Source organism: Acipenser ruthenus, chromosome 10 (assembly GCF_902713425.1).
Source record: "Acipenser ruthenus chromosome 10, fAciRut3.2 maternal haplotype, whole genome shotgun sequence".
NCBI lineage: Eukaryota > Metazoa > Chordata > Actinopteri > Acipenseriformes > Acipenseridae > Acipenser > Acipenser ruthenus.
The window spans coordinates 31661145-31687708 of record NC_081198.1 but is presented as its reverse complement, the minus strand read 5'-3'; the positions used below and the strand labels follow the sequence as shown (position 1 = coordinate 31687708).

General features: G+C 44.9%; 1 protein-coding gene across 8 annotated transcripts in view; it reads left to right on the top strand.

The window, feature by feature from the left end:
• Positions 1-26564, top strand: part of LOC117406140 (disco-interacting protein 2 homolog A-like) — a 133244-nt gene that overhangs the window by 87454 nt on the left and 19226 nt on the right. For 7 of the 8 annotated variants that reach the window (XM_059032033.1, XM_034009995.3, XM_034010015.3 and 4 more), the window contains 14 exons: positions 239-436; positions 1703-1794; positions 3288-3398; positions 4985-5108; positions 6089-6198; positions 10751-10853; positions 11535-11599; positions 12072-12165; positions 12538-12657; positions 13121-13235; positions 13837-13976; positions 16393-16529; positions 17111-17191; positions 17571-17698. In XM_059032033.1, the coding sequence (XP_058888016.1) occupies positions 239-436; positions 1703-1794; positions 3288-3398; positions 4985-5108; positions 6089-6198; positions 10751-10853; positions 11535-11599; positions 12072-12165; positions 12538-12657; positions 13121-13235; positions 13837-13976; positions 16393-16529; positions 17111-17191; positions 17571-17698 (1618 nt within the window). Of the gene's footprint in view, positions 1-238; positions 437-1702; positions 1795-3287; positions 3399-4984; positions 5109-6088; positions 6199-10750; positions 10854-11534; positions 11600-12071; positions 12166-12537; positions 12658-13120; positions 13236-13836; positions 13977-16392; positions 16530-17110; positions 17192-17570; positions 17703-26564 lie in introns of those variants that run through there. The other variant, XM_034010061.3, reaches the window with a different exon arrangement.

Below are 26564 nucleotides of genomic sequence, written 5' to 3'. Positions count from 1 at the left end.
CTAATGTAATATTTAAACAGTGTTTCTGCTGCATTTAGATCTGTTTTGATCAAATAGAGAACAACTTATCCAATTGCAATGAAACTAGGTCTGGAAATCTGGGGTTTTAAGTAGGGCTCTGTAACTAAGCAGTGCATCTGGGTGGAAGTGTCCTCATTTCTTTTTCATGGTACGATAATCCTGATATGTGTGTTTCTGGAGAAAGGGTTCACGTTCTGTGTGTCTGTCTGTGTTGCAGTCCAGCAGCCAGACCCGAACCAGCCCAAGCCTGAGGGGCCGGCGATGTCCCCGCTGACAGGGGAGCCCCCCGGGGTCGTGACGAACTGGCCCCCCTCCCTCCTGGCTGCCATGCAGCGTTGGGGAACCACTCAGCCCAAAACTCCCTGTCTCACCGCACTGGACAACTCTGGGAAACCAGTCTACACCCTCACATATGGTGAGCAGACTACAGCAGAGCTGTCACTGTAAACACACAGGCTTTTTTGTTTTGTTTTGTTTTATATATATATATATATATATATATATATATATATATATATATATATAGTCGTTGCCAATGGTTTTATCCCAGTTTTCTTCCCAATTTGGAATCGCCAATTGTGCTATTATTAATCCCGGTTCACCGCTGCAACCCCCAGACGACTTGGGAAACGGAGGCTGAAACATGCGTCCTCTGAAACGTGTTCCTGCCAAGCCGTCATTTTTCGCACTGCAGATCCACAGCGAAGCCATCAGACCTATAGTGCCGGAGGACAAAATAGATCTGAATGGCTCCACTGCAGACCCGCAGGCACCCTATCAGTCACAGGGGTCGCTGGTGCATGGTGAACCGTGGATTGCCCTGCCGACTTAAGCCCTCTCTACCCAGGTGGTGCTCGGCCAATTGTGCACCACCCCCTGGGAACCCCCGGTCACGGTCAGCAATGACATAACCTGGATTCGAACCTGCAATCTCCAGGCTATAGGGTGCATCCTGCACTCTACGCGGAGCGCCTTCACTGGATGTGCCACTCGGGAGCCCCAACACCCAGGCTTAGAGAAATACAGCAGCACTAATAGAAACTTAGTGAGAGAATTAGAGAAACGTCTCCACAAGAAGAGTCTTGATCTTTTTTATTAATAAAAAATACATTTTTGAAGCATTTTTTCCAGTCTGTGGTTCAGTCTTTATTTTTTTCTGTTTGAACGGAGATGACTTGTATAATATGGGCTAAAATGCTTGTGAATGCAGCGTTTGATTGGCATTCTTGATTTTATAATCAACATTAGAAGCATTCCTTGTAACTCTCTCGGTCTCTCTTTGTATGTGTGTGTCTCTCTTTCTCTGTCTCTCTCTGCCTCTCCTTATATCTCTCTCTTTCTCTGTCTGTCTCTGGCTCTCTCCCTGTATCTCTCTCTCTCTCTCTCTCTTTCTCTCTTGCTCTCTCTGTGTCTGTCTCTCTCCGTGTCTCTCTCTCTCTCTCTCTCTCTCTCTCTCTCTCTTTCTCTCTTGCTCTCTCTGTGTCTGTCTCTCTCCGTGTCTCTCTCTCTCTCTCTCTGTGTCTGTCTGTCTCTCTCCCTGTATCTCTCTCTCGCGCGCTCTGTCTCTCTCCGTCTCTCTCCGTCTCTCTCCGTCTCTCCCTGTATCTCACTCTCTCGCGCTCTCTGTCTCTCTCTCTCTCTCTCTGTCTCTCTCTCTCTCTCTCTCTCTGTCTCTGCGCAGGTAAGCTGTGGAGCCGCAGTGTGAAGCTGGCGTACACTCTACTGAACAAGCTGAGCACCAAGAATGAGCCCCTCCTGAGGCCAGGAGACCGGGTAGGTACAGGGCAGCTCTGCCCCCTCTCACAGTATATATAGTATTGAGGTGTGTATCGTGATACAGGAGGAGAGCCCTACCTAGAAAATATTATTATTATTATTATTATTATTATTATTATTATTATTATTATTATTTATTTCTTAGCAGACGCCCTTATCCAGGGCGACTTACAGTTGTTACACAAGATATCACATTATTTTTTTTTACATACAATTACCCATTTATACAGTTGGGTTTTTACTGGAGCAATCTAGGTAAAGTACCTTGCTCAAGGGTACAGCAGCAGTGTCCCCCACTGGGGATTGAACCCACGACCCTCCAGTCAAGAGTCCAGAGCCCTAACCACTACTCCACACTGGGGTCTATTGACCTTATAACAGCATAGCAAAGTGTAATAGTAAAAGCGTGGTAAAGCATATTAGTAAACTGGTAAATGCATAGAATAATAATGGGGAAAAGCATGGGAAAACTGCAAAAATACTGCGGTAAACTTTTATGCGGGTACAGCTGAAGATGATGAATCTACAGTACATACATCAGCTGTTTCAAAAGCAGACATCAGCAGAACACATTAGGCTCTTTATTTCTCTGTAAAATGTTAAATAAAAAAATAAAAAAACTGGGGAAGATTTAGTAGTTTTAATGACAGTAGTAGTTAGGTCCACACTTTAGATCAATTGAATAGACCAAATTAACTCAGCATTTGAGAAAACAGGGACCGAATGATTGCACACTTCATAAACAGGGAAGGAGACAGCCAAAATAAAAAGCCTGTTGAAGTGTCATTTGAAGCCATTAGGCACCCAAAATCTCTAATCAGAAAACAGCAAATCTGCATTCTCTACTTGACAACTGATTCACACCATCTCACAGAAAGCAGAAGGCGGCAAGCGCAGACGAGACAGTGATGCAGTTAGGCTGTCATCCCAGGCTGCTTGTTTAGTACAAGCTTTTAAAAATCAATTTCCTCACCTCACAGGTCTGTATTTATTATTAAGACAGGTTTTCAACTCAAGTGGGGTGCAATTCAAAGAAAGCCTTGTTCAGGTAATGTCCTGAAATCTCTTCAAAGGCTAGCAAGTCACACACATGACAGAAATTAGGTTGAAAAGCATTTGATTGGAACGCAGATATAGGGGCAATGTATTATTTTGGCTATATTCAAACCGAAGCATTTGGATTGATGAATGAATTCAGAGCCACTGTTTCAGGAAAGAGTTGAAGAGAATCTATTTTAAATCCAATTACCAGACGACGTGTCTTTTTTTATCAGTGTTTCTTTCACTGGATACCATGCTGGTGGATAGTAATGAACAACATCTTAACCTGAGCCCCCACTCCTTAACTTTGCACTCCTGTTCAACCAGAGGGATGCTTATACTCGGAGATGGGTGCACAGGCTTCTCTATGAAGAGCAGTAACAGCGAGCACACAAGTGGAGCCCATGGGCCGGTCTGCCTGATTGTGCTATATGTGTTTCTCTCTCCAGGTTGCGCTCGTGTTCCCAAACAATGACCCAGTCATGTTCATGGTTGCGTTCTATGGCTGTCTGCTGGTGGAGCTGGTCCCAGTTCCCATTGAAGTGCCGCTGACTCGGAAGGTAATCCGCCTCTCTTTCTGTGTTCTACACTGTTTCATACACAGTTCGGCAGGGCAGAGAGAGTTTCAATTGATGACCTTTTTGAATTGAACCTATAATACATTGGATTGGTGCTACCTTTTATAGTACATTATTAGTAGTCCGCAATTTCAAGTTTCGAAGCGTAAAAGTGTCTGAAAGTGGCAGTAACAGCCGTGGTATGACTTCACCCTCCCTTACCACCTAAACATTTTGAGTGAGACATAGGGAGTTCAATCATATTTTCTTTCTATACGATCTACCCTACCCCCCCCCCCCCCCCCCCCCCCCCCCCCCAAAAAAAAAAAATATAAAACTTTCACCTCAAAACTCAGAAACTAAAGGCTTTTAAAGACTCAATGCCTGCCTCATGGACTATAGTTCTGTAAGTTCCCTTCCTGTGCAGCAGATATTAGGAGCCCATCTGTCCCTCACATTTTCTGTCTGCTCCACGTAGAAAGTGGGATAATAATACCTGCTGCACTGGAAGGAAGTGATCTGCCACGTGTGCATCATTGTCAGTTGTGCTCTTGCTCTACTGACTTATCACAGTCCTGCAGTCCCTGCTCAGTGCTGTACTGCGCTGGTGTGTACACAGTATTGTGTTTCATCATCGTTGCAGCACAGCTGAGCGGTGTGGAACGCGTTTCAGCTATCGACCCTGCAGCAGGGAGTGCTCTGAGAAATCGCAGCAGCCTCACAGTCTGAAAAACCTCTCCCTGTCCTCCACTGCAGCTCAGCCCAGCTACAGTAACCTTCCTGAATTACTGTCAGGCTCACTTTGCATGTTTGTAAGTTCATGACAGAAATGCTTTTGTGAAGTATCAAGCTTGAGTTGTGCAACTGATTGAAAAGAAACCAAAAAGAGCGTTTTGAAGCTCACACTAGCCCTGCTGCACCCAGTCCTGGGTTTCAGAACTCCCCCTCAATGAAGTCCATTATTGAAATGATCAGGAGCCAGGAGTTTGAGCAGGGTTAGAAACTATCTCTAGCTCTGCTGCATGTTTTACAGGGGTAATGAAATACAGTACCATGGTAAATCAGATACCATTTCACTGTCCTTTACTGAAACATCATGAAACATGTTAATAGTGAAAAAGTTGTTGCAGGGTCTTTGCTACTCAGTGTGATCATTTTCAATTCATTCTTTGCTTCTAACCAGCAACTGACCAAATGCGGCTGGGTCGGAGATACTGTAAATGGCTGTCAATCATACCTGATGATTGTTGACTATGGATCTTTCTGCTCCACTCAATCACAGCGTTTTCCTCTGCCCAGCTGGTCAGAAACAGAAAGTGGCAAAACCTGTTGTATAATTAACAGGTTTCATGGTGCTCCAATGAAGAACCCCAGTCAAATATGTATTCTTAAAAGTGAGTGATTTATTGCAGTATGTTGTGACTCCCTGAGAAATAAACGTTGAAAATGTAGAAAGCCTAATAATACGTTAGGTAACATGTTTTCATGATGTTCACAAGTTCCTCTGTGAAAAGGAAGGGTACAGACTGTCGAGAGACTTGTTACTGAGCTGTATCGCGAGGTGTTACCTGCAGTGTGTTTGTTTGCAGGACGCGGGGAGCCAGCAGATCGGATTCCTGCTGGGCAGCTGCGGGGTCACCCTGGCTCTCACCACTGACGCCTGCCAGAAGGGCCTGCCCAAAGCACAGACTGGGGAGGTGGTGACGTTCAAAGGTGAGAGAATCACAGACTAACAGGAGACTGGAGAGAGGTAAGGTAAACACAGACTAATAGGCAGTGTATAGGTAACAAGCTTGCGTATGTCTTATTAAACTCCTTGTAAAACCAGAAATGGATCAAACGGCAATGGGAGTTTCATTTCCACCCCTGCATTAGGAATGGAGAGGAGAGTCCCTCACTCTGCTCCTGCTTGTTTCCTCCCCTGCATTAGGAATGGAGAGGAGAGTCCCTCACTCTGCTCCTGCTTGTTTCCTCCCCTGCATTAGGAATGGAGAGGAGAGTCCCTCACTCTGCTCCTGCTTGTTTCCTCCCCTGCATTAGGAATGGAGAGGAGAGTCCCTCACTCTGCTCCTGCTTGTTTCCTCCCCTGAATTAGGAATGGAGAGGAGAGTCCCTCACTCTGCTCCTGCTTGTTTCCACCCCTGCATTAGGAATGGAGAGGAGAGTCCCTCACTCTGCTCCTGCTTGTTTCCTCCCCTGCATTAGGAATGGAGAGGAGAGTCCCTCACTCTGCTCCTGCTTGTTTCCTCCCCTGCATTAGGAATGGAGAGGAGAGTCCCTCACTCTGCTCCTGCTTGTTTCCTCCCCTGAATTAGGAATGGAGAGGAGAGTCCCTCACTCTGCTCATGCTTGTTTCCTCCCCTGCATTAGGAATGGAGAGGAGAGTCCCTCACTCTGCTCCTGCTTGTTTCCTCCCCTGAATTAGGAATGGAGAGGAGAGTCCCTCACTCTGCTCCTGCTTGTTTCCTCCCCTGCATTAGGAATGGAGAGGAGAGTCCCTCACTCTGCTCCTGCTTGTTTCCTCCCCTGCATTAGGAATGGAGAGGAGAGTCCCTCACTCTGCTCCTGCTTGTTTCCTCCCCTGCATTAGGAATGGAGAGGAGAGTCCCTCACTCTGCTCCTGCTTGTTTCCTCCCCTGAATTAGGAATGGAGAGGAGAGTCCCTCACTCTGCTCCTGCTTGTTTGATTCCAGGTTGGCCTCGTTTGCTCTGGTTTGTGACGGATGGGAAGCACTTGGCGAAGCCCCCAAAAGACTGGCACCCCCTAGTTCGAGATGCCAGCAACGACATCGCCTACATAGAGGTAGGGCTGGAACCGGCATCATTACATAGAGGTAGGACTGACATCAACTACATAGAGGTAGAGCTGGGACTGACATCAACTACATAGAGGTAGAGCTGGGACAGACATCACTACATAGAGGTAGAGCTGAGACTGACATCAACTACATAGAGGTAGAGCTGAGACTGACACACTACATAGAGGTAGGACTGGCATCACTACATATAGGTAGAGCTGGGACTGGCATCACTACATAGAGGTAGAGCTGAGACTGACATCAACTACATAGAGGTAGAGCTGAGACTGACACACTACATAGAGGTAGGACTGGAATCACTACATAGAGGTAGAGCTGGGACTGACATCAACTACATAGAGGTAGAGCTGAGACTGACACACTACATAGAGGTAGGACTGGCATCACTACATATAGGTAGAGCTGGGACTGGCATCACTACATAGAGGTAGAGCTGAGACTGACACACTACATAGAGGTAGGACTGGCATCACTACATATAGGTAGAGCTGGGACTGGCATCACTACATAGAGGTAGAGCTGAGACTGACATCATTACATAGAGGTAGGACTGGCATCACTACATAGAGGTAGAGCTGGGACTGGCATCACTACATAGAGGTAGAGCTGAGATTGACATCACTACATAGAGGTAGAGCTGGGACTGACATCACTACTTCGAGGTAGAGCTGGGAGTGGAATCACTACATAGAGGTAGAGCTGGGACTGACATCATTACATAGAGGTAGAGCTGGGACTGACATCACTACATAGAGGTAGAGCTGGGAGTGGAATCACTACATAGAGGTAGAGCTTGGGGGTACTATTGTAGGCAGTTAATATATTCTTAATAGCAATAAATTAAAGGACCTCCAAAAACTGTAGGGGATAAAGAGATACCTTCGATTGTCAAGATCTTGGTGGGACCTCTACAATAAACGGTGTCCTATTATAATGTACAAACCCGTTTTTAATATCGCTCTCTGAAAACGATGGCGGATTTACACGTTACAACAAGCCAAAAATAGACCACATTCCAGACTGTTCAAAGTTCATAAATCGTGTTTGTTCAACATGAGCGAATGACTCAATACTGGGAATCTCTTCTTCGAATAGATGGTATTTATTAAGCATGCAACAAAATAAGTTTGAAAATCACACAAAACAGTTACACAATTAATGTCACATTAAAAGCATTACAATGAGAACTAAGGTTTAAAACAACAATTTACCAAAGAAATATTAGTACATACTGACACAACAACAAGGGATCGCACAATACCTGAATAGATATTTTAGTATTGTATTGTTACCTAGCCTGCCAAGCAGTCACTTTCAGCTTTCTGTTACCTTGTGTTTCTCCGAGTGTCAGGGCCCCCAACCTTGTTGGATAAATACTGAGAGCTGAGGGCTCCAGGTGCAGTCTTGTAGTTTCTTAGAGTCTGAGCAAGCAGGGATCAGCAGCCAGTCTGGGGCTAAAGCAGGTCTGGATAGCGCTGGGGACTCAGATTAGAGGGCCAACGCAGGTCTGGGGCAAGCATAGCGGGGTAGAGCTGGGGACTAACGCAGAGGCTAGAGTAGGGGGGTAGAGCTGGGGACTAACGCAGAGGCTAGCGTAGGGGGGTAGAGCTGGGGACTCAGATTAGAGGGCAAGCGTAGGGGGGTAGAGCTGGGGACAAGGAGCTGGGGCTAAAGCAGGGGGTTTTATACTTTTCAAACAAAGATTATTTGAATTTCCCGCTGCATGCTCCGATTGGCTATTTTGTAGCGAATGGGCTTGCAATCTTGATTGATTGCTCCCCCCCTTCCTCTGTCTGATTAGTTCTTTATCATAATCTTGAAAGGGGAAACTTTTAAAACATGCATAACTTTTGCTAAATAATTCAGATTTTATTCTGAATTCCCGTTATTTTTACCATAAGAAATTACATTTCTTTAGACACCAAACATGTCTGGTTGCGACTTTGGTTGGACATTGCCAACAGTTTAATTTTCTTAGGGATTTATTACCTGGGTTAATCTATACTTGTTAGGCAATTTTTAAGAATAAAAACGCTTCCATCTTGTACTCATGGTGGTATTAAATCAATATGATGTGAAATTTGTCTTAAATCTCTAAATCTTTAAGCTACTTTTCTCTCTTTCAGACTCCTCTGCTAAACCACCTCTCTCTCACTAGACGGGTTAATTAAATCACAGAGACGGGTTTGATTAGCCTTTTGTTTCCTGAGTGCCTGGTGCATTCAAGGTGTTAGGTTGATCGTTATCTCTAGGCAAAGCTAGACAAATTAGATTAGAGTTCATTCAATGTAGATTCCTGATACAGTATCATAAGAACATAACATAAGAAAGTCCATGGCATTTGCAATATATTTGAGATGACAATGTCTATAGGTAGGACTGGAATCACTACATAGAGGTAGAGCTGGGACTGACATCAACTACATAGAGGTAGAGCTGGGACAGACATCACTACATAGAGGTAGAGCTGAGACTGACATCACTACATAGAGGTAGAGCTGAGACTGACATCACTACATAGAGGTAGGACTGGAATCACTACATAGAGGTAGAGCTAGGACTGACATCAACTACATAGAGGTAGAGCTGGGACAGACATCACTACATAGAGGTAGGACTGGAATCACTACATAGAGGTAGAGCTGGGACTGACATCAACTACATAGAGGTAGAGCTGAGACTGACATCACTACATAGAGGTAGAGCTGAGACTGACATCACTACATAGAGGTAGAGCTGAGACAGACATCACTACATAGAGGTAGGACTGGAATCACTACATAGAGGTAGAGCTGGGACTGACATCAACTACATAGAGGTAGAGCTGAGACTGACATCATTACATGAGGTAGGACTGGCATCACTACATAGAGGTAGAGCTGGGACTGACATCATTACATAGAGGTAGGACTGGCATCACTACATAGAGGTAGAGCTGGGACTGGCATCACTACATAGAGGTAGAGCTGAGACTGGCATCACTACATAGAGGTAGGACTGGCATCACTACATAGAGGTAGAGCTGGGACTGGCATCACTACATAGACGTAGAGCTGAGACTGACATCACTACATAGAGGTAGGACTGGCATCACTACATAGAGGTAGAGCTGGGACTGACATCATTACATAGAGGTAGGACTGGCATCACTACATAGAGGTAGAGCTGGGACTGGCATCACTGCATAGAGGTAGAGCTGGGACTGACATCACTACTTAGAGGTAGAGCTGAGACTGACATCACTACATAGAGGTAGGACTGGCATCACTACATAGAGGTAGAGCTGGGACTGGCATCACTGCATAGAGGTAGAGCTGAGACTGACATCACTACTTAGAGGTAGAGCTGAGACCCGGCTGTGAGGCGGCGGGGGGTGGATTTCCAACATGTCCGTAACCCAGAATAGCTCCGAAGGATTGCAGAGGCCATCAAATAATAAGTGGAGGAATGTGAAAGAACAGTTAAAATGGCGCTGTATAACATTACAAAACAGAAACAAACACCTTGCGAGTGCCAGTGAGACCTTGGGATATATCACTTCGCTGTCTGGTTTTGCCAAATTACAAAGCGTTTTTTTTTTTTCCTTCTTTTTTTTCTCTTCAAAAGAATACGAGTTAATTAAAGACTGGGGTGAACGCCCCCCGGGTCAGTGTTTGGGGTTGTGGATGATGATGAACTGCATTGCTCTGGCAGATGTGCTGGGGAATCTGCAGCAGCAGCTGGGCAGGCGCCGCTTTGCTGAGGAAGTCTTTATTCAGAGCACACCTTCCGAACGTCCGTAAAACCAACAGTCTTGAGTTACCCTTCATTGGAGTGGACTCCAAATCACATTTACGTATTTTCAACGCGGGCCTGCTGCAAGTCCCCAGGGCAAGGCTTTGCACTCATTGAGTTTGTTACAAAAAATTATTCTGAAATGATTGGTGTTTTTAAAAACTTGTTTAAAAGCGTATTTTATTCATTTGGCAAACCTCCACTAGAAAGAAAGCCTTGGTCTGTTTCATGTTTGTACAGCGTTGTTGGCGGAAAGGATTGAAATGCGCTATATATAAAATGAATATATTGGTTTTGTTGTAGGTCATTGTGATCTTCCTGTGTTCTCATGTATGTTTCAAAGTGTTCGGTGGCTGCCTCTAATCAAGTTCAGAGTGTATTTCTCACACATTCTTTGCTGTGTCGGGGGGTGTGTCATACAAAGATACACTCTTTATTTGATTAGTGGTAGCCACCAAATACTTAGACACATATTATAAGTTGTTAAATCGAAATAAAAAACAGACAAAACCCCGATATATTAGCATTCTTAATCTGTTTTTTTATAGAACCTATTGTGTTTTAAACATTTTGAATGCTTTGTCATTTACATTCTGAGTGAGAGATCTACACTCCCGGTGAAATTCTAAGTGTAGTTGCAGCCAGTAGGTTCCAATGGAGATGTGACTCTCAGTGAATGCTGCTGGCTAGTTGTGGGTTTCGAGGTGGTGTGGAAGTGGGGTGAATGTTCCTGACAGCGTGATTTTGTTTTTGCTCGTTCAGTACAAGACCAGCAAGGAGGACAGTACCATGGGCATCGCCGTGTCTCACTCCGCCATGCTGGCACACTGCCACGCCCTGACGCAGGCCTGCGGCTATGCAGAGGGTGAGTCACTCGCAAACAAGTCCATTCCGTTCACCGGTCACCTGACATGGCCGAGGTCACGTGACTTTAAGTTTCTTCTGTATAGAGACTGTACACTTTGACAATTTTAATATATGTTAGTCTTAATGTTTGGTACACATGCTATCTGATATGATGATGTACCCCTTAGCTGCCAGGGTGGCTTTTGTTTTTGTTTCTAGTTCTCTGTTGCTGTTTAGGCTTGGATCCTGTTTACTAGTCTTACTCTATAATGTCCCTTTTCAGGAAGAGAGGAAAAGATGAATTTCTGAGGTTTGATCTAGAAAAAAAAAAAACACCAGGGCTGTGCATTTCTGTCCTCTCTGAAACTGTTTTTTATAAAGAGATTTTCCATTTGCTAACTCAGATTTGCCAGAGAAATTAAATATTAAGTAAAAATATAGATGGTATACAGCTGCCCTTTTTAAGAATGCTTGAAGTAGAACTGCACGAACCAATTATTCAGATGGAGTTCTCCACAGAAATCAGGTGGGTCACTGGTATTGATTGGGCTAAATTACCATTCCAAGTGAAACAAGGTAAGAAACAGCTGCTTGGGTTTGTGTGAACCCTCACCTGATTTCTTTGGAGAGCTGAGTCTGCACAATTTGAGCACACACTGCCTCTGTAACCAGAGTCTTTCTCTTGTTCCCCCGATTTCAGCTGAAACCATCACCAACGTGCTGGACTTCAAGAGGGATGCGGGTTTGTGGCACGGGGTTCTGACGGTGAGCAGGGGGGCTTCACCGGGGATATGCAGCTCTGGGAATGGGTTTGGATTTGTTAAAGGGGTCCGAGCTAATGCAGTGGTTCCATTATTCTTCCATTCACTCTATACTGTGGGTCAGAAACATGTAGTTTTGAAAGAAGCACATGTTGCAGCATTTTCATTTTCAAATATCTGGCTTGCGTATTCCACATTTTTAAATAAGTTTTCTAATTTTGTTCTTCGGTTTTTAGGGTCTTTATTCAATAAAAGGGGGATTTGTTTGCACTGCTCGGACCTGTCTGTCGCACTCTACATGAGGAACATGACTGCTTTGAATTTGCACCAAGTTTATTATCCACTTCTACCCTCCTATAGGCATATCCGATTGCATTTAATAAATGATAAATAAATGCAGCTGTTATCTCAGTTTGTACAGTACTGGTTGATAGTACAGGGTGTCTCAGTCTCTTGTCGTTCTCTCGCTGTGACAGAGTGTTATGAACAGGATGCATGTGATCAGTATCCCCTACTCCCTGATGAAGGTCAATCCCTTGTCCTGGATACAGAAAGTGCACTCCTACAAAGGTAAGCCTCCTCACATGCACTACTTACCTTGAAAAGTTATTCTCTCTGTAGTTTTACCTTGCATTTATCACAGTTTGCCATACCTATCTTGGTAAAGCATGCTTAAACATTTCCCATCTGTGCAATGGGAAACTTATAAGGGGCTAAATTGTGCAGTTTTTAAAGAAACACATGTTCTAGCACTTTTATTTTAAAACATGACGTCTGGTTCTGCTTTAGGTTAAAGGAAGCTCTGTTTCTATGCCTTATTCTCAAGTTATCTGTTTGAACTTCTATGGTAAATGCATTGGGAAAAGCAATGGGGGGAAAACTGCGAAATGATCTGTGTGAGCTGTGAGAGTGTGCCCCCTGCTGACTGTGTTTCTTCCTCAGCGCGCGTGGCGGTGGTGAAGTCACGGGACATGCACTGGTCCCTCCTGTCACAGAGAGACCAGCGGGACATCAGCCTCAGCTCCCTGCGCATGCTGATCGTAGCCGACGGGGCCAACCCCTGTGAGTGCCACTCTGACTGAGTCTCCACTCGCACTCGTTCAGAGACAGCAATGTAGAAATGCTTACTGCATAAAACCACACGCATTGGGGTCAGCGTGTCACTATATACTTTAAAACATTTCTTCATTTAGAAAAGTTAGCTGTCAGCACCCTGTATAGCATGATTGCATGCAACATTGACAACGTCCTTTTTAATGGAGTGCTGACCAAGGCTGGGTCCCTTCAGGTTAAAAATGATTGTTGCTTCTTGGCAATCGGTCACACCATTTGTTTTCATTTATTTTTTTGAATCTATGCATTATGGATCTGCTTTATATGCTTTATACCCCAAATACTTATTGAAAAAGCAATACATGAAAGGGTTAAATAAGCAGGTGTTTTTGTCCTTTTCAGAAGAAAATGAAAGAACTTGTCTTGTGTGTCATGTCTAACTGCCCTCTGTCTTGTGCCCTCTCGTCCGCAGGGTCGATCTCGTCGTGTGACGCCTTCCTGAACGTCTTCCAGGCGCGCGGGCTGCGCCCCGAGGTCATCTGCCCCTGCGCCACCTCCTCCGAGGCCCTCACTGTCGCCATCCGCAGGTACGGTGCCACACTGCAGGTTCCAACGTTACCAGAGCCACGCTGGAGATGCAGGCCAGCAGAGACACACTGTAGCTCCACAGAGAGGTTCAGTCTAGAGGACCAGGACAGGAAAGGTGCACCTGAGCAGTTTATTACTGTACTTGGGCAGCTTTCCTAGATGCAAAAACAAAATTCTGGTTATGCAAATAAATGTCATTTCTAAACCGTTTCTCATCGTATTTCCGTCCACGTGGTTATGTAATTCTTTTTTTTTTTATGTTAAGGGTCGTGTTGCACAAACCAATTTATTCTCTCTACAGGTGAGGGTAATTGGTGTTGATCGGGCTAATTTTACCATCCAAAGTGAAGAGGCAGCTTCTTGGATTGGTGTTCCTTCACATGTTTCATTTGGAATGGTAAATTAGTCCAATCAACACCAATGACCCTCATCTGATTGTGGAGAGCTGATCCGAATAATCGTTTTGTGCAGCACTAGTTAAGGGTCAGATTTGTCTTTATTCCACATTGAGGTTGCATTTCTGTGAAAGGAAAATAAAGTAAAGATGTGCTTCAGTTGCTGGTTGATAGTTTTGTAACACTGCCTCTCTGTGTCACGCAGACCCCCGGAGATGGGCGTACCCCCCCCTGGGAAGGCAGTGCTCTCGATGACTGGGCTGAGTCACAGCGTGATCCGTGTGGACAGTGAGGAGAAGCTCTCCGTGCTGACCGTGCAGGACGTGGGTCAGGTCATGCCAGGGGGTCAGTGAGCCACTCTTTGCACAACACTAACAATACAACACCTGTCACGACACAATGTATATCACGAGACATGTGGTTGTCCTGACTGTCACGACACGATGTGTATCACGAGACGTGATTGTCCTGACTGTCGCAACACGATGTGTATCACGAGACATGTGATTGTCCTGACTGTCACGACACGATGTGTATCACGAGACGTGATTGTCCTGACTGTCACGACACGATGTGTATCACGAGACGTGATTGTCCTGACTGTCGCAACACGATGTGTATCACGAGACATGTGATTGTCCTGACTGTCACGACACGATGTGCATCACGAGACATGTGATTGTCCTGACTGTCACGACACGATGTGTATCACGAGACATGTGATTGTCCTGACTGTCACGAGACATGTGGTTGTCCTGTCACGACACAATGTGTATCACGAGACATTGTCCTCTCTGGCTACTTATATGATGGATAATAAGATCAAATGGTCATTTAAGGATGGACCATTTTGTTAAGACACTAATTAAATGAGATAGGGAGAGTATGTATTCATATCTATCAATTGTAAAACCCACTTATTCTTTATCCAGTGAGTTATGTTGTGTACTTTAGGTCTTACAAACAATACATACCTCTATTATGAGATGATATATCATGTAAAGAAAGTATCCCGATTCATCGATACGCAATGACTTGTTACACACCTAGTTTTTAGTACTTCTTTATCTTCTCATTGTAGTGTTTAAAGCTGTGTCTCTCAAGTGGATTTAATTAAAAAGACGTGCTAGCAGGAGGGCTCTGGACTGTTTTTAATTGTACGGTGAGCTGAAATGGCTGGATCAGGGTCCTGGAGCCACAAGGAAGGAGCGTTGTTGTAGAATAACTGATCGGACAACACTACTGGAACACTGCTGTAGCTGTACTGTGTTGACTGGGTACAGCTCAATCAGAAGCTATATAAGCCCGATGGATTTACTCCAGTCTTCAATAAAGACGTAAACAGACAATTCAGGAGTGCTTAATCTTGATTCAGTTCAACATGATTTCATTGATTAGTCTACGTGGTCAAGTTCAGAGCCTCACAGAGTTAGCTACACAGTAACAGGTGCCATCCTTGCGCATTGCTAGCAGACATGGGCTCAATTATTATTATAATTATTTATTATTATTTGTTAATTTAGCAGACGCCTTTATCCAAGGCAACTTACAGAGACTAGGGTGTGTGAACTATGCATCAGCTGCAGAGTCACTTACAACTATGTCTCACCAGAAAGTTGGAGCACAAGGAGGTTAAGTGACTTGCTCAAGGTCACACAATGAGTCAGTGAGTCAGTGAGTGAGCCAGGATTTAAACCGGGGTCCTCCTGGTTACATGCTCTGCTGCAGTAATTACAATTAAAATTACAATTACACTAAAAAGTAACAAAAACAACTAGACACATTAACATGTTTTTATTCTAAATAACTCTTATTTTTTTCCAACAAATGGAGTCACTAAAAGTATTTGAAAATACAAGAATAGTGATTGCATGACAAATAAATTGAACTGTAATCAATCAATTATGTATATATTGCAATTAATTATGAATTATTATTTGCAGTTGCAATTGACCCCATATAATGATAAACACAGATGTCTTCTTTTAATCCTATAATTAATAGCTTTTTTTTTTTCTCGGTGCATATTGCATTATACAGGGATGGAAATAAGACCCATACCATTGCAGTTTCACCCATTGCAGATTTTGCAACGAGCATGATTAGCTAGGTAACAAGCTTAGGTGTGTCTTATTAGACATGGTAAAACCAGAAATGGATCAAACTTCTATGCAATGGAAATCTTATTTCCATTCCTGCTGTTTGTTGTGAAGAGGTGTTTGTTTGTTTTTGGGCTCCTTGCTTGAATAACAAAGTGTTCCCAGTGCCCCGGCCCTCGCCAATGCTCCGTTAGGGGCGTGGTTTCTCACTGCCCCCGTGCTCCGTTAGGGGCGTGGTTTCTCACTGCCCCCGTGCTCCGTTAGGGGCGTGGTTTCTCACTGCCCCCGTGCTCCGTTAGGGGAGTGGTTTCTTACTGCCTCCCTGTGCTCCGTTAGGGGCGTGGTTTCTCACTGCCCCCGTGCTCCGTTAGGGGAGTGGTTTCTCACTGCCCCCGTGCTCCGTTAGGGGAGTGGTTTCTTACTGCCTCCCTGTGCTCCGTTAGGGGAGTGGTTTCTTACTGCCTCCCTGTGCTCCGTTAGGGGAGTGGTTTCTTACTGCCTCCCTGTGCTCCGTTAGGGGAGTGGTTTCTTACTGCCTCCCTGTGCTCCGTTAGGGGCGTGGTTTCTCACTGCCCCCGTGCTCCGTTAGGGGAGTGGTTTCTTACTGTCTCCCTGTGCTCCGTTAGGGGAGTGGTTTCTCACTGTGCCCTGTTGCCCCCTAGCTCTGGTGTGCGTGGTGAGGGTGGAGGGCACCCCATACCTGTGCAAGACGGACGAGGTAGGAGAGATCTGCGTCGGCTCCAACACCACTGGCATCGCCTACTATGGGCTGCCGGGCATCACCAAGAACATCTTCGAGGTGAGAGCAGGAACCCCAGGGCAGGAGGAAATGCAGGGATGGCAGGCAGACTCCGATTGCATAGCAGTTTCACCCATTCCAGGTTTTACTACAAGCTTGATTAGTCACAGTGTATCGGTAATAAGCTGGGGCTTATTAAACTACGTAAAACCAGGAATGGATCAAACTGCTGTGCAGTGGGAGTCTTATTCCCATCCCTGTAAGGACTGGCTTGGTCGTGAGATTGTAGGGAGTTTCTGCAGTGAGGGAGGGAACGGAATTGGACACTCTAAACTGTGAATTTGACACTATAAATGTGTTAAATAAATAAATAACAATTATGCTTAATTAGTTTCACAGACCCGGATTAGCACTAATCTTGTTTAATGTTGCCTTAATTGTCCAAGAGTATTGAAACCAGCCTCGGAGATTCTAGCGCTGTGCAGTGAAGCACTTAAATATGCAGAAGAGGGGAATAAAAACATATTGAGTAGATGCTACAGTTCAGATTTGTCCCCGCCCCCCCCCCCCCCCCCCCCAGCCTCCTTGCATTGTGAAACCTCTGTGCTCTTGGGTGACCTGCTTGTTATTTTGTCCTCCAGACCATTCCTCTGACCGCTGCAGGGGTTCCCCTCACTGACCGGCACTTCACCAGGACTGGCCTGCTAGGCTTCGTGGGGCCGGTGAGTAAGTAACTAGAGTGACCACAGAGTCAAGGGACATTAACAAAACATGTACCCCAAGTTTAAATCTGTCTTTTTTTATTTATTTATTTTTTTTAATGAAAGAGCTCCTACTGTACGTGGCCCTTAGTTATGTCTTGCTATGTCTGTTCTATTAGCAAAACAATTTAGTAATACTGAAAGAAAATAAATTTAAAAGAAAATTCTTGGACAAATGTATTGACGAATTATGTTTCAATTCAATTGAAATAAGCTTTGGCATGACAGAGATGCTCTTGTCTTTAAAATCTTCCTCCTCACTCTTTCTTTACTCCCCTCTCTTTTTGTCCCTCTTCCTTTCTTTCTCTCTCTCTGTCCCTCTCTCCCTCCCCATCTGAAGGATAAGCTGGTTTTTGTGGTGGGGAAGATGGATGGTTTGATGGTGGTTAGTGGGCGGAGACACAACGCTGATGACATCGTCGCCACAGCGCTGGCAGTGGAGCCAATGAAATTTGTTTACAGAGGAAGGTGAGCGACCGGTTTTATTAATCCCACTTGGTCCTGCAGGGGCGCTAATCGAGTTTTAAAAATCAATCTCAAAACCTTTATTAACCCAAAGGTGATATAGTGGAGGCGGTCAACAGTAACATTGAATGTAGGGAAAGTTATTGATAATATCAGATCCAGGGGGTATATGGGGTGTCTGTTCAGCTGTCCATATATATGACACACATTTTCCATACATCTAGAGAACCATTTATCCAATTGTCATGAAACTTGATTTTGACATTATTTAGAATCAGGTTCTGGGCATATAGGGAGTGTTTATCTGTCTGTACATCTATCTGTCTGCATGTCACACTTACATTTTCCCATATACCTGGTTAGCACTAGCAACATATCACTGGTTATAGGATATAGGGGCATAGCTTTACCACAATCCAACATGAAACTACTTTGTGCTGTGGATGTTGTTGCTGTTGTTCTCTCTCTCTCTCTCTCTCTCTCTCTCTCTCTCTCTCTCTCTCTCTCTCTCTCTCTCTCTCTCTCTCTCTGTGTTCTTGTTCACACTCTGTCTCTCTCTCAGGATCACAGTGTTCTTGTTCACACTCTGTCTCTCTCAGGATCACAGTGTTCTTGTTCACACTCTGTCTCTCTCTCAGGATCACAGTGTTCTTGTTCACACTCTGTCTCTCTCTCAGGATCACAGTGTTCTTGTTCACACTCTCTCTCTCTCTCAGGATCACAGTGTTCTTGTTCACACTCTCTCTCTCTCAGGATCACAGTGTTCTTGTTCACACTCTGTCTCTCTCTCAGGATCACAGTGTTCTTGTTCTCACTCTGTCTCTCTCAGGATGACAGTGTTCTTGTTCACACTCTGTCTCTCTCTCAGGATCACAGTGTTCTTGTTCACACTCTCTCTCTCTCAGGATCACAGTGTTCTTGTTCACACTCTGTCTCTCTCAGGATCACAGTGTTCTTGTTCACACTCTCTCTCTCTCAGGATCACAGTGTTCTTGTTCACACTCTGTCTCTCTCTCAGGATCACAGTGTTCTTGTTCACACTCTCTCTCTCTCAGGATCACAGTGTTCTTGTTCACTCTCTCTCTCTCAGGATCACAGTGTTCTTGTTCACACTCTCTCTCTCTCAGGATCACAGTGTTCTTGTTCACACTCTCTCTCTCTCAGGATCACAGTGTTCTTGTTCACACTCTGTCTCTCTCTCAGGATCACAGTGTTCTTGTTCACACTCTCTCTCTCTCAGGATCACAGTGTTCTTGTTCACACTCTCTCTCTCAGGATCACAGTGTTCTTGTTCACACTCTCTCTCTCTCAGGATCACAGTGTTCTTGTTCACACTCTCTCTCTCTCAGGATCACAGTGTTCTTGTTCACACTCTCTCTCTCTCAGGATCACAGTGTTCTTGTTCACACTCTGTCTCTCTCTCAGGATCACAGTGTTCTTGTTCACACTCTCTCTCTCTCAGGATCACAGTGTTCTTGTTCACACTCTCTCTCTCTCAGGATCACAGTGTTCTTGTTCACACTCTCTCTCTCAGGATCACAGTGTTCTTGTTCACACTCTGTCTCTCTCTCAGGATCACAGTGTTCTTGTTCACACTCTCTCTCTCTCAGGATCACAGTGTTCTTGTTCACACTCTGTCTCTCTCTCAGGATCACAGTGTTCTTGTTCATACTCTCTCTCTCTCAGGATCACAGTGTTCTTGTTCACACTCTCTCTCTCTCAGGATCACAGTGTTCTTGTTCACACTCTCTCTCTCTCAGGATCACAGTGTTCTTGTTCTCACTCTCTCTCTCTCAGGATCACTGTGTTCTTGTTCACATGCTGTCTCTCAAATTCAAATTAAAAAAATGCTTTATTGGCATGACAAAATGAAATTGAGTTTTGACAAAGCAATTCAACAATCAAAATTATCACAAAACATTATCTCTCTCTCTTAGGATCACAGTGTTTTTGTTCACAGACTCTCAGGATCACAGTGTTCTTGTTCACAGTCTGTCTCTCTCAGGATCACAGTGTTCTTGTTCACAGTCTGTCTCTCAAATTCAAGTTCAAAAAATGCTTTATTGGCATGACAAAATGAAATTGAGTTTTGACAAAGCAATTCAACAATGAAAATTATCACAAAACATTATCACTCTCTCTCAGGATCACTGTGTTCTTGTTCACAATCTCTCTCTCAGGATCACCGTGTTTAAACTGATTTATAAAATACAGTAAAAAAAAAAAAAAAAAAAAAACACATATCACTACTAACAATAAACATGTATCAGGACAATAAGTATTTACATAATACATACATGCCTACATACACAACAACATACATACTGTATATACATAAGTGTGTGTGTCTCCTGTGCAGAGCTCTCATTGTGTGTCCCTCAGTCTGTGACATGCAGACACATACTGGGCTGCTAGTTGGGCTGTGCTTCCCTCCTCTCCCAGGAGGATTGGGACTTTTTCAGGGTTGGTCATGTTTGGGAAATTTGGGAGGGAATTTGCAATTTTTTTTAAAATAAGTTTGTCTATTTTCTGAGTATTTCTTACATTGAAGAAGGAAGTGCATCTCTGTCTCGACCTCTCCTGTTTCACAGTGACCACAGAGCCTTTCTTCTTTAGGAAGCCAGGTCTGCCGGTGATGGCCTTTCTCAATGGCCAGGCTGTGGTCACTGAGCCTGTACTTGGTCAGGATCTGTCTCTGCTTTGTATTTCTGACAGTAGAGAGATACTCTGCCAGAGTGTAATCTCTTTTTAGGGCCCGATAACAATCCAGTTTATTTTGAGATTTTGTTTCTGTGTCCCAATGTTTCAAATAGCAGTTTTTGGTTAGTTTTATAATTTGGTTGACTCTGATTGGGGGCTGGTAAGCAGTGCTGACCTGAAGCTGGTTTGTTTTAGTATTATTAGTTGGGTTCAGTGCAGTGAGCTTCAGGGCCAGCTGGCTTAGAGGACTCTTTTCAGGGCTTCATGCATGATTTGGTGTTTTTCTTTGCACCTGTAGGATGTTTTTGTAGAGTTCAGCATGCAGGGTTTCGATTGGGTGTTTGTCCCATTTAGTGTAGTCCTGTTGACTGAGTGGACCCCATAACTCACTACCATACAGCGCAATGGGCTGGATGACACTGTCAATTAATTTTAGCCATATTTTGATAGGAACATTTATTTTATAGAATCTTCTGGCTTTTTCCTTTAGTGCATTCACTGCTAGGTTAAAGCGCCCTTACGCACTGATAGTCAGGCCCAGGTAAGTGTAGTCTGAGGTGTGTTCTAGTGTAGTGTTGTTTAGGGTGAAGTGGTATCTGTTTCCCTGAGTTCTGGCCTTTTTTTGAAAAATCATTATTTTGGTCTTTTTAAAGTTTACTGCCAGGGCCCAGGTCTGACAGTACTGCTCCAGCAGTGCCAGGTTCCGCTGCAGCCCCTGCTCTGTGGGTGACAGCAGGACCAGGTCATCTGCACAGAGCAGGAACTTGACTTCTGTGTCGTGTAGAGTAAGGCCGGGGTCTGCAGACTGCTCCAACATCGTAGCCAACTCGTTAATATAAATATTGAACTGTGTTGGACTCAGACTGCAGCCCTGCCTCACCCCCCGCCCCTGAGTGAAGAAATCAGTTCTTTTGTTGCCAATTTTGACTGCACATTTGTTTTCTGTGTACATTGATTTTATTATATCATAGATTTTACCCCCTACACCACTTTGAAGAATTCTGTAATATAAACCTTCATGCCAAATAGAATCAAATGCTTTTTTAAAGTCAATGAAGCAGGCGAAAATTTTCCTTTATTTTTTTGGTGTACGTGTTTGTTTATTAGGGTGTGTAGGGTGTAAATATGATCTGTTGTGCGGTGATTTGGTAGGAATCCAATTTGACATTGTGTTCGTTAAGGAAGGCCAGATACTGCAGAATACCTTCCCCAGGTTACTGCTCACACAGATGCCTCGGTAGTTGTTGGGGTCGAATTTGTCTCCACTCTTGTGAATTGGGGATATAAGCCCTTGGTTCCAGATGTCAGGGAAGTAACCAGTACTTAGTACCATGTTGAACAATTTAAGCATTGCCTCCTGTAATTTAGGGCTGCTGTGTTTGAGCATCTCAGTGCTGATGCTGTCAGGGCCGCAGGCTTTTCTGGTTTTCAGTGCCTGCAGCTTCTTAGTTAATTCTTGTAGGGTGATTGGAACATCAGTTGTGTTTTGGTTATCTTTAATTGATTGTTCAAGTAATTTCAGTTTTTCTCTAGTTTCATTTTGTTTATCTGTTAGATCTTTTTGTTGAATATCTTTATAAAGGTTTTCAAAATAATTTTTCCAAACTGTTCCATTTTGTATCGTCAATTCTTGTTGTTATGTTGGGTTTAATTGTTCCACATTTCCCAGAACTGATTTTGGTCAACAGATTTTTCAATGTCTGTGAGGGTTTTGTTTGTGTGTTTTTGTTTTTTCTGTTTGAGGGTGTGTTTGTAGTGTTTTAGAGTCTCACAGTACCTCAGACGTAAGTCTGTGTCTTGTGGTTGATGGTGTTTTTGATTAGATAATTTTCTTAGATTTGTTCGTATTGATTTACATTCATCATCAAACCATGACTGTGTGTGTTTTTGTTTCCGATTGATCTTCTTTTTGGTCTTTTTAATATCTGCCATTATGGCTGCTTTTTCAAATATCTGATTGATGTCATTAACAGACAGATTTAGTCCTGTCATATTAGGTTGGTACAGAGTGTTGAGGAAAGTGTTAATGGTGTTAGTTATTTCAGTGGAACTGATTGCTTTGATATATTCCTCTGTGCTGTTTGGAGCCCATCTGTATGTTTGATTCAGATTGTACAGCTTACTGGTCTGTGTCTGTGTGTTGCTTGCCTGACTTCCTCTTTTCAGGAACACAGTGATTTGATTGTGGTCCGACAGGGGAGTTTGTTGCCTGACAGTGAATGCACTTAGAAAGGAGGGGTCCATGTCAGTGATGGCATAGTCAACTACACTAGTCCCAAGAGCTGAGCAATATGTGAACCTCCCTAAAGAGTCCCCTCTGATCCTGCCATTAATGATGTACAGACCTAGGGCTTGACAGAGATGCACTAATTCTCTCCCATTTTTGTTCACGGCACAGTCAGGGTTGTTTCTCTGGATTGTGGTGGGTGTGAGGTACAGAGGGGTCTGTCCAAATACATGGCTGTTTCCCTGGGTGTTTATACAGTCAGGCTCTGAGCCTGTCCTGGCATTGAAATCCCCACAGAGCAGCACATTCCCCTGGGCCTGGAAATGGCCGATCTCTGTGTGGAGGGTGTTAAAATACTCTTCGTTGTAATAGGGGGATTCAGAAGGGGGGGTGTATGCTGCACACAGGTATATGTCATTTTGACATTGGGCTATTCCCTTGTTAATTTTGATCCATGTGTGTGTTTGGCCCTGTTTGACTGGGCTGATGTAGCTGGCCAGCTCCTCTCTGTACCACACTATAATCCCCCCTGAGTCCCTGCCGCGCCGGACTGTGCTCAGTTTAATAGAGGGCACTATCGCCTCCCTGTAGCCTGAGGGGCAGTGTGTGAGTGCGTCTGCACGGCACCATGTCTCCAACAGAACTATCACATCTACATCTTTTGTATTTAAAATTCAGGGTCTATGCTCTTCAGCCCAAAAGCAGAGGAATACAGGCCCTGAATGTTCCAACAGCTAACAGTACATGAACTCATGTAATCCAACCAATATTATTCTTAATGAAATAAAATGTCTAACAATAACACTACCTTTTATCATTTTAAGTTTCCTTTAAACAGTAAAGTACAAATATAGTAATTAATTTAGTAGTACTACTATATATATATAGTAGGGGCTGGGACAGAGTTGCAGCATAGCTGAGTTGCTGCTGGTGGTCGCTGAGCCTGGCGGTAGTGGGACGAGTGGGGGGCCGGATGGCGGGCGGCTGTACGGTGCTGCGTGGGCGGGATGTGTGCGCTGCAGTGCGGGGGGGCTGCATGCTATGCTGGCACTGCTGCGGGGGGGGGGGGGCTGGCTGGGCTACGGCCCATGGCTGCATCCTTCAGGGTCTTGGCAAAGACTTTGACCCCCTCCTGGTTGAGGTGCACCTTGTCGTAGAGGTGCCAGGGGCCCACTGTGGGGTGGTGTGCCAGGTGCACGTTAGGCAGCGCAGCGCAGCCTCTGGTGATCTCTGCGTTCATAGCGTTGATGGTGTGTGGGTGGGTGTCGGCTCGGGGCAGCAGCGTGGAGATGACCACTCTGGAGTCGGGGAACTCCTGCGTGGCTCTCTCAGCCACCCTCCTCACGGCCTTGGCGGTGTCGTGGCGCAGGGAGCCCAGGTCGTTGGTGCCGGTGTGGATGACGATGCAGCTCGGGCTCCCCAGTGTGTCCCGATTCAGCAGCTGCAGGGCTCGCTCCGTGTTTGTGCAGCGGATGTTGTTGACACGCCGGCTGGGAAACAGTCTCCTCATGTCCAGGTATTTCCCGTTGCTGTCAATGAGGAGGGCCACTTCTGCGTTCGTCTTCTTTTTGGCCAGCATGCTGTGGGTGTGGGTGGCAGCAAGGGTGGGGATGGGGGTGGGAGCAGGATGGGAGTGGGAGCGGGGGGGAAGCGGGGGTGGGGATGGGAGCGGGGTGGGAGGGGGAGCGGGGGTGGGGATGGGAGCGGGGTGGGAGGGGGACCGGGGGGGGGGGATGGGACCGGGGTGGGAGTGTGGGGGGCAGCGGGGGGAGGAGTGTAGCGGGGGTGGTAGCACGGGGAGCAGGGGTGGGGGGGCTGTGTATCTGTGGAGCTGCTCCCTCAATCCCTGCAGCTCCTTGTTGGTGGTTTTCTCTCTGCGCTGCATTTCCTCCTTGACGCTGGTCAGCTGGGTCCTTAAGTTCGCGTTCTCCTGCTGCAGGTCCTTCATCTCACTGGTCAGCTCGGTGATGGCCACCCTGTTCTCTCTCTTGAGCTGGCTCACCTCATCTCTGAGCTGCTGGGTGATGCTGGCTCCCGCATGTGCTGGGTGTCGCTGGGGGTCATGGGGGTGGGCAGGTTGGTGTTGGGTGTTGTGCTGTCTGAGGTAGGATCTTCAGGGTCTTCAGGGTCGGTGTTCTCGGGGTCGTTGGCTGTAGTGTGTGTTTTTTCAATCTCTGCTGCCTCTTTTAGTTGTTTATATGTTTTTTCAAAGGAGGTCAGGCTAGCCTCACTGCCCAGTTCCGCTGTGGTAGACATTAATACTCAAGACTGTGCTGTCCGGGTCAGAGTCTTCTCTTAACAGGATCTGTCTACCTTGGCAGATCCCTCTTTTTGTGACGTTGCTGTACGTCTTACACACAGCAGTGTGCCAGGCATTGAGGTGTTGAGTGTAGAAGATGAGGTTGCTTCTCATCTTCTTGTCTCCTGTCCCAGAGTAGTCTGTGTACAGACACACTCCGGGTTCTCTCTCAGCACGCTCAGTTTATGATGCTTCCTGGCCTGTGCACTGCGCAGTTCAGCCGGGTACTGGAACTCCCTGCTCTCTGCACTCTGACTCGTCTCCATGGCAACTGGGAGAATCTGCTACACTTTGTTGCAATTTCCAACTGTCTCTGCCAACGGCTGCTTTTTTGAAAGTAAACTGAACTTTTAATTGTTGTAGTATTTTTTGTATTACTATAAAATTATAAAATAAAATGATGGTAGTGTAAAACGCTTACCTCTACCGCTGTAATTTTCTTCCTTTCTTAATTTTCCTCTTATTTACTTCTATCTTTTCTTTCTCTTTCTTTCTTTTTTCCCTTTCTTTCCTTTTCTTTTAATTTGTCTTCTCTTCCTTTAATTCTCTATTCTTTCCTTCCTTCCCTTTCCTCTCTGTGTTCTTGTTTCTTTTGGTCTTGATCTTCTTTTGGTGTTTTTATAATATTTAACCAAATGTTTTCCCTTATTTTTTCATATTACGTTAAATACTACTTTAAGTACTACTTTACATATGTTTATGTTATTAAATTGGCATTTTATTTCACTAACAAACATATACATTTTTAAATTTTCAGGCGCTTATATTTTCTGTGACTGCTCACTCTAAAATTCTCTCTCTCAGGATCACAGTGTTCTTGTTCACACTCTGTCTCTCTCAGGATCACAGTGTTCTTGTTCACACTCTGTCTCTCTCAGGATCACAGCGTTCTTGTTCACACTCTGTCTCTCTTAGGATCACAGTGTTCTTGTTTACACTCTGTCTCTCTCAGGATCACAGTGTTCTTGTTCACACTCTGTCTCTCTCAGGATCACAGTGTTCTTGTTCACACGCTGTCTCTCTCAGGATCACAGTGTTCTTGTTCACACTCTGTCTCTCTCAGGATCACAGTGTTCTTGTTCACAGTCTCTCTCTCTCAGGATCACAGTGTTCTTGTTCACAGTCTCTCTCTCTCAGGATCACAGTGTTCTTGTTCACACTCTGTCTCTCAGGATCACAGTGTTCTTGTTCACAATCTCTCTCAGGATCACAGTGTTCTTGTTCACAATCTCTCTCAGGATCACAGTGTTCTTGTTCACAGTCTCTCTGTCAGGATCACAGTGTTGTTCACAGTCTCTCTCTCTCTCAGGATCACAGTGTCCTTGTTCATACTGTCTCTCTCTCTCAGGATCACAGTGTTCTTGTTCAGTCTCTCTCTCAGGATCACCGTGTTCTTGTTCACAGACTCTCTCTCAGGATCACAGTGTTCTTGTTCACACTCTGTCTCTCTCAGGATCACAGTGTTCTTGTTCACACGCTGTCTCTCTCAGGATCACAGTGTTCTTGTTCACACTCTGTCTCTCTCAGGATCACAGTGTTCTTGTTCACAGTCTCTCTCTCTCAGGATCACAGTGTTCTTGTTCACAGTCTCTCTCTCTCAGGATCACAGTGTTCTTGTTCACACTCTGTCTCTCAGGATCACA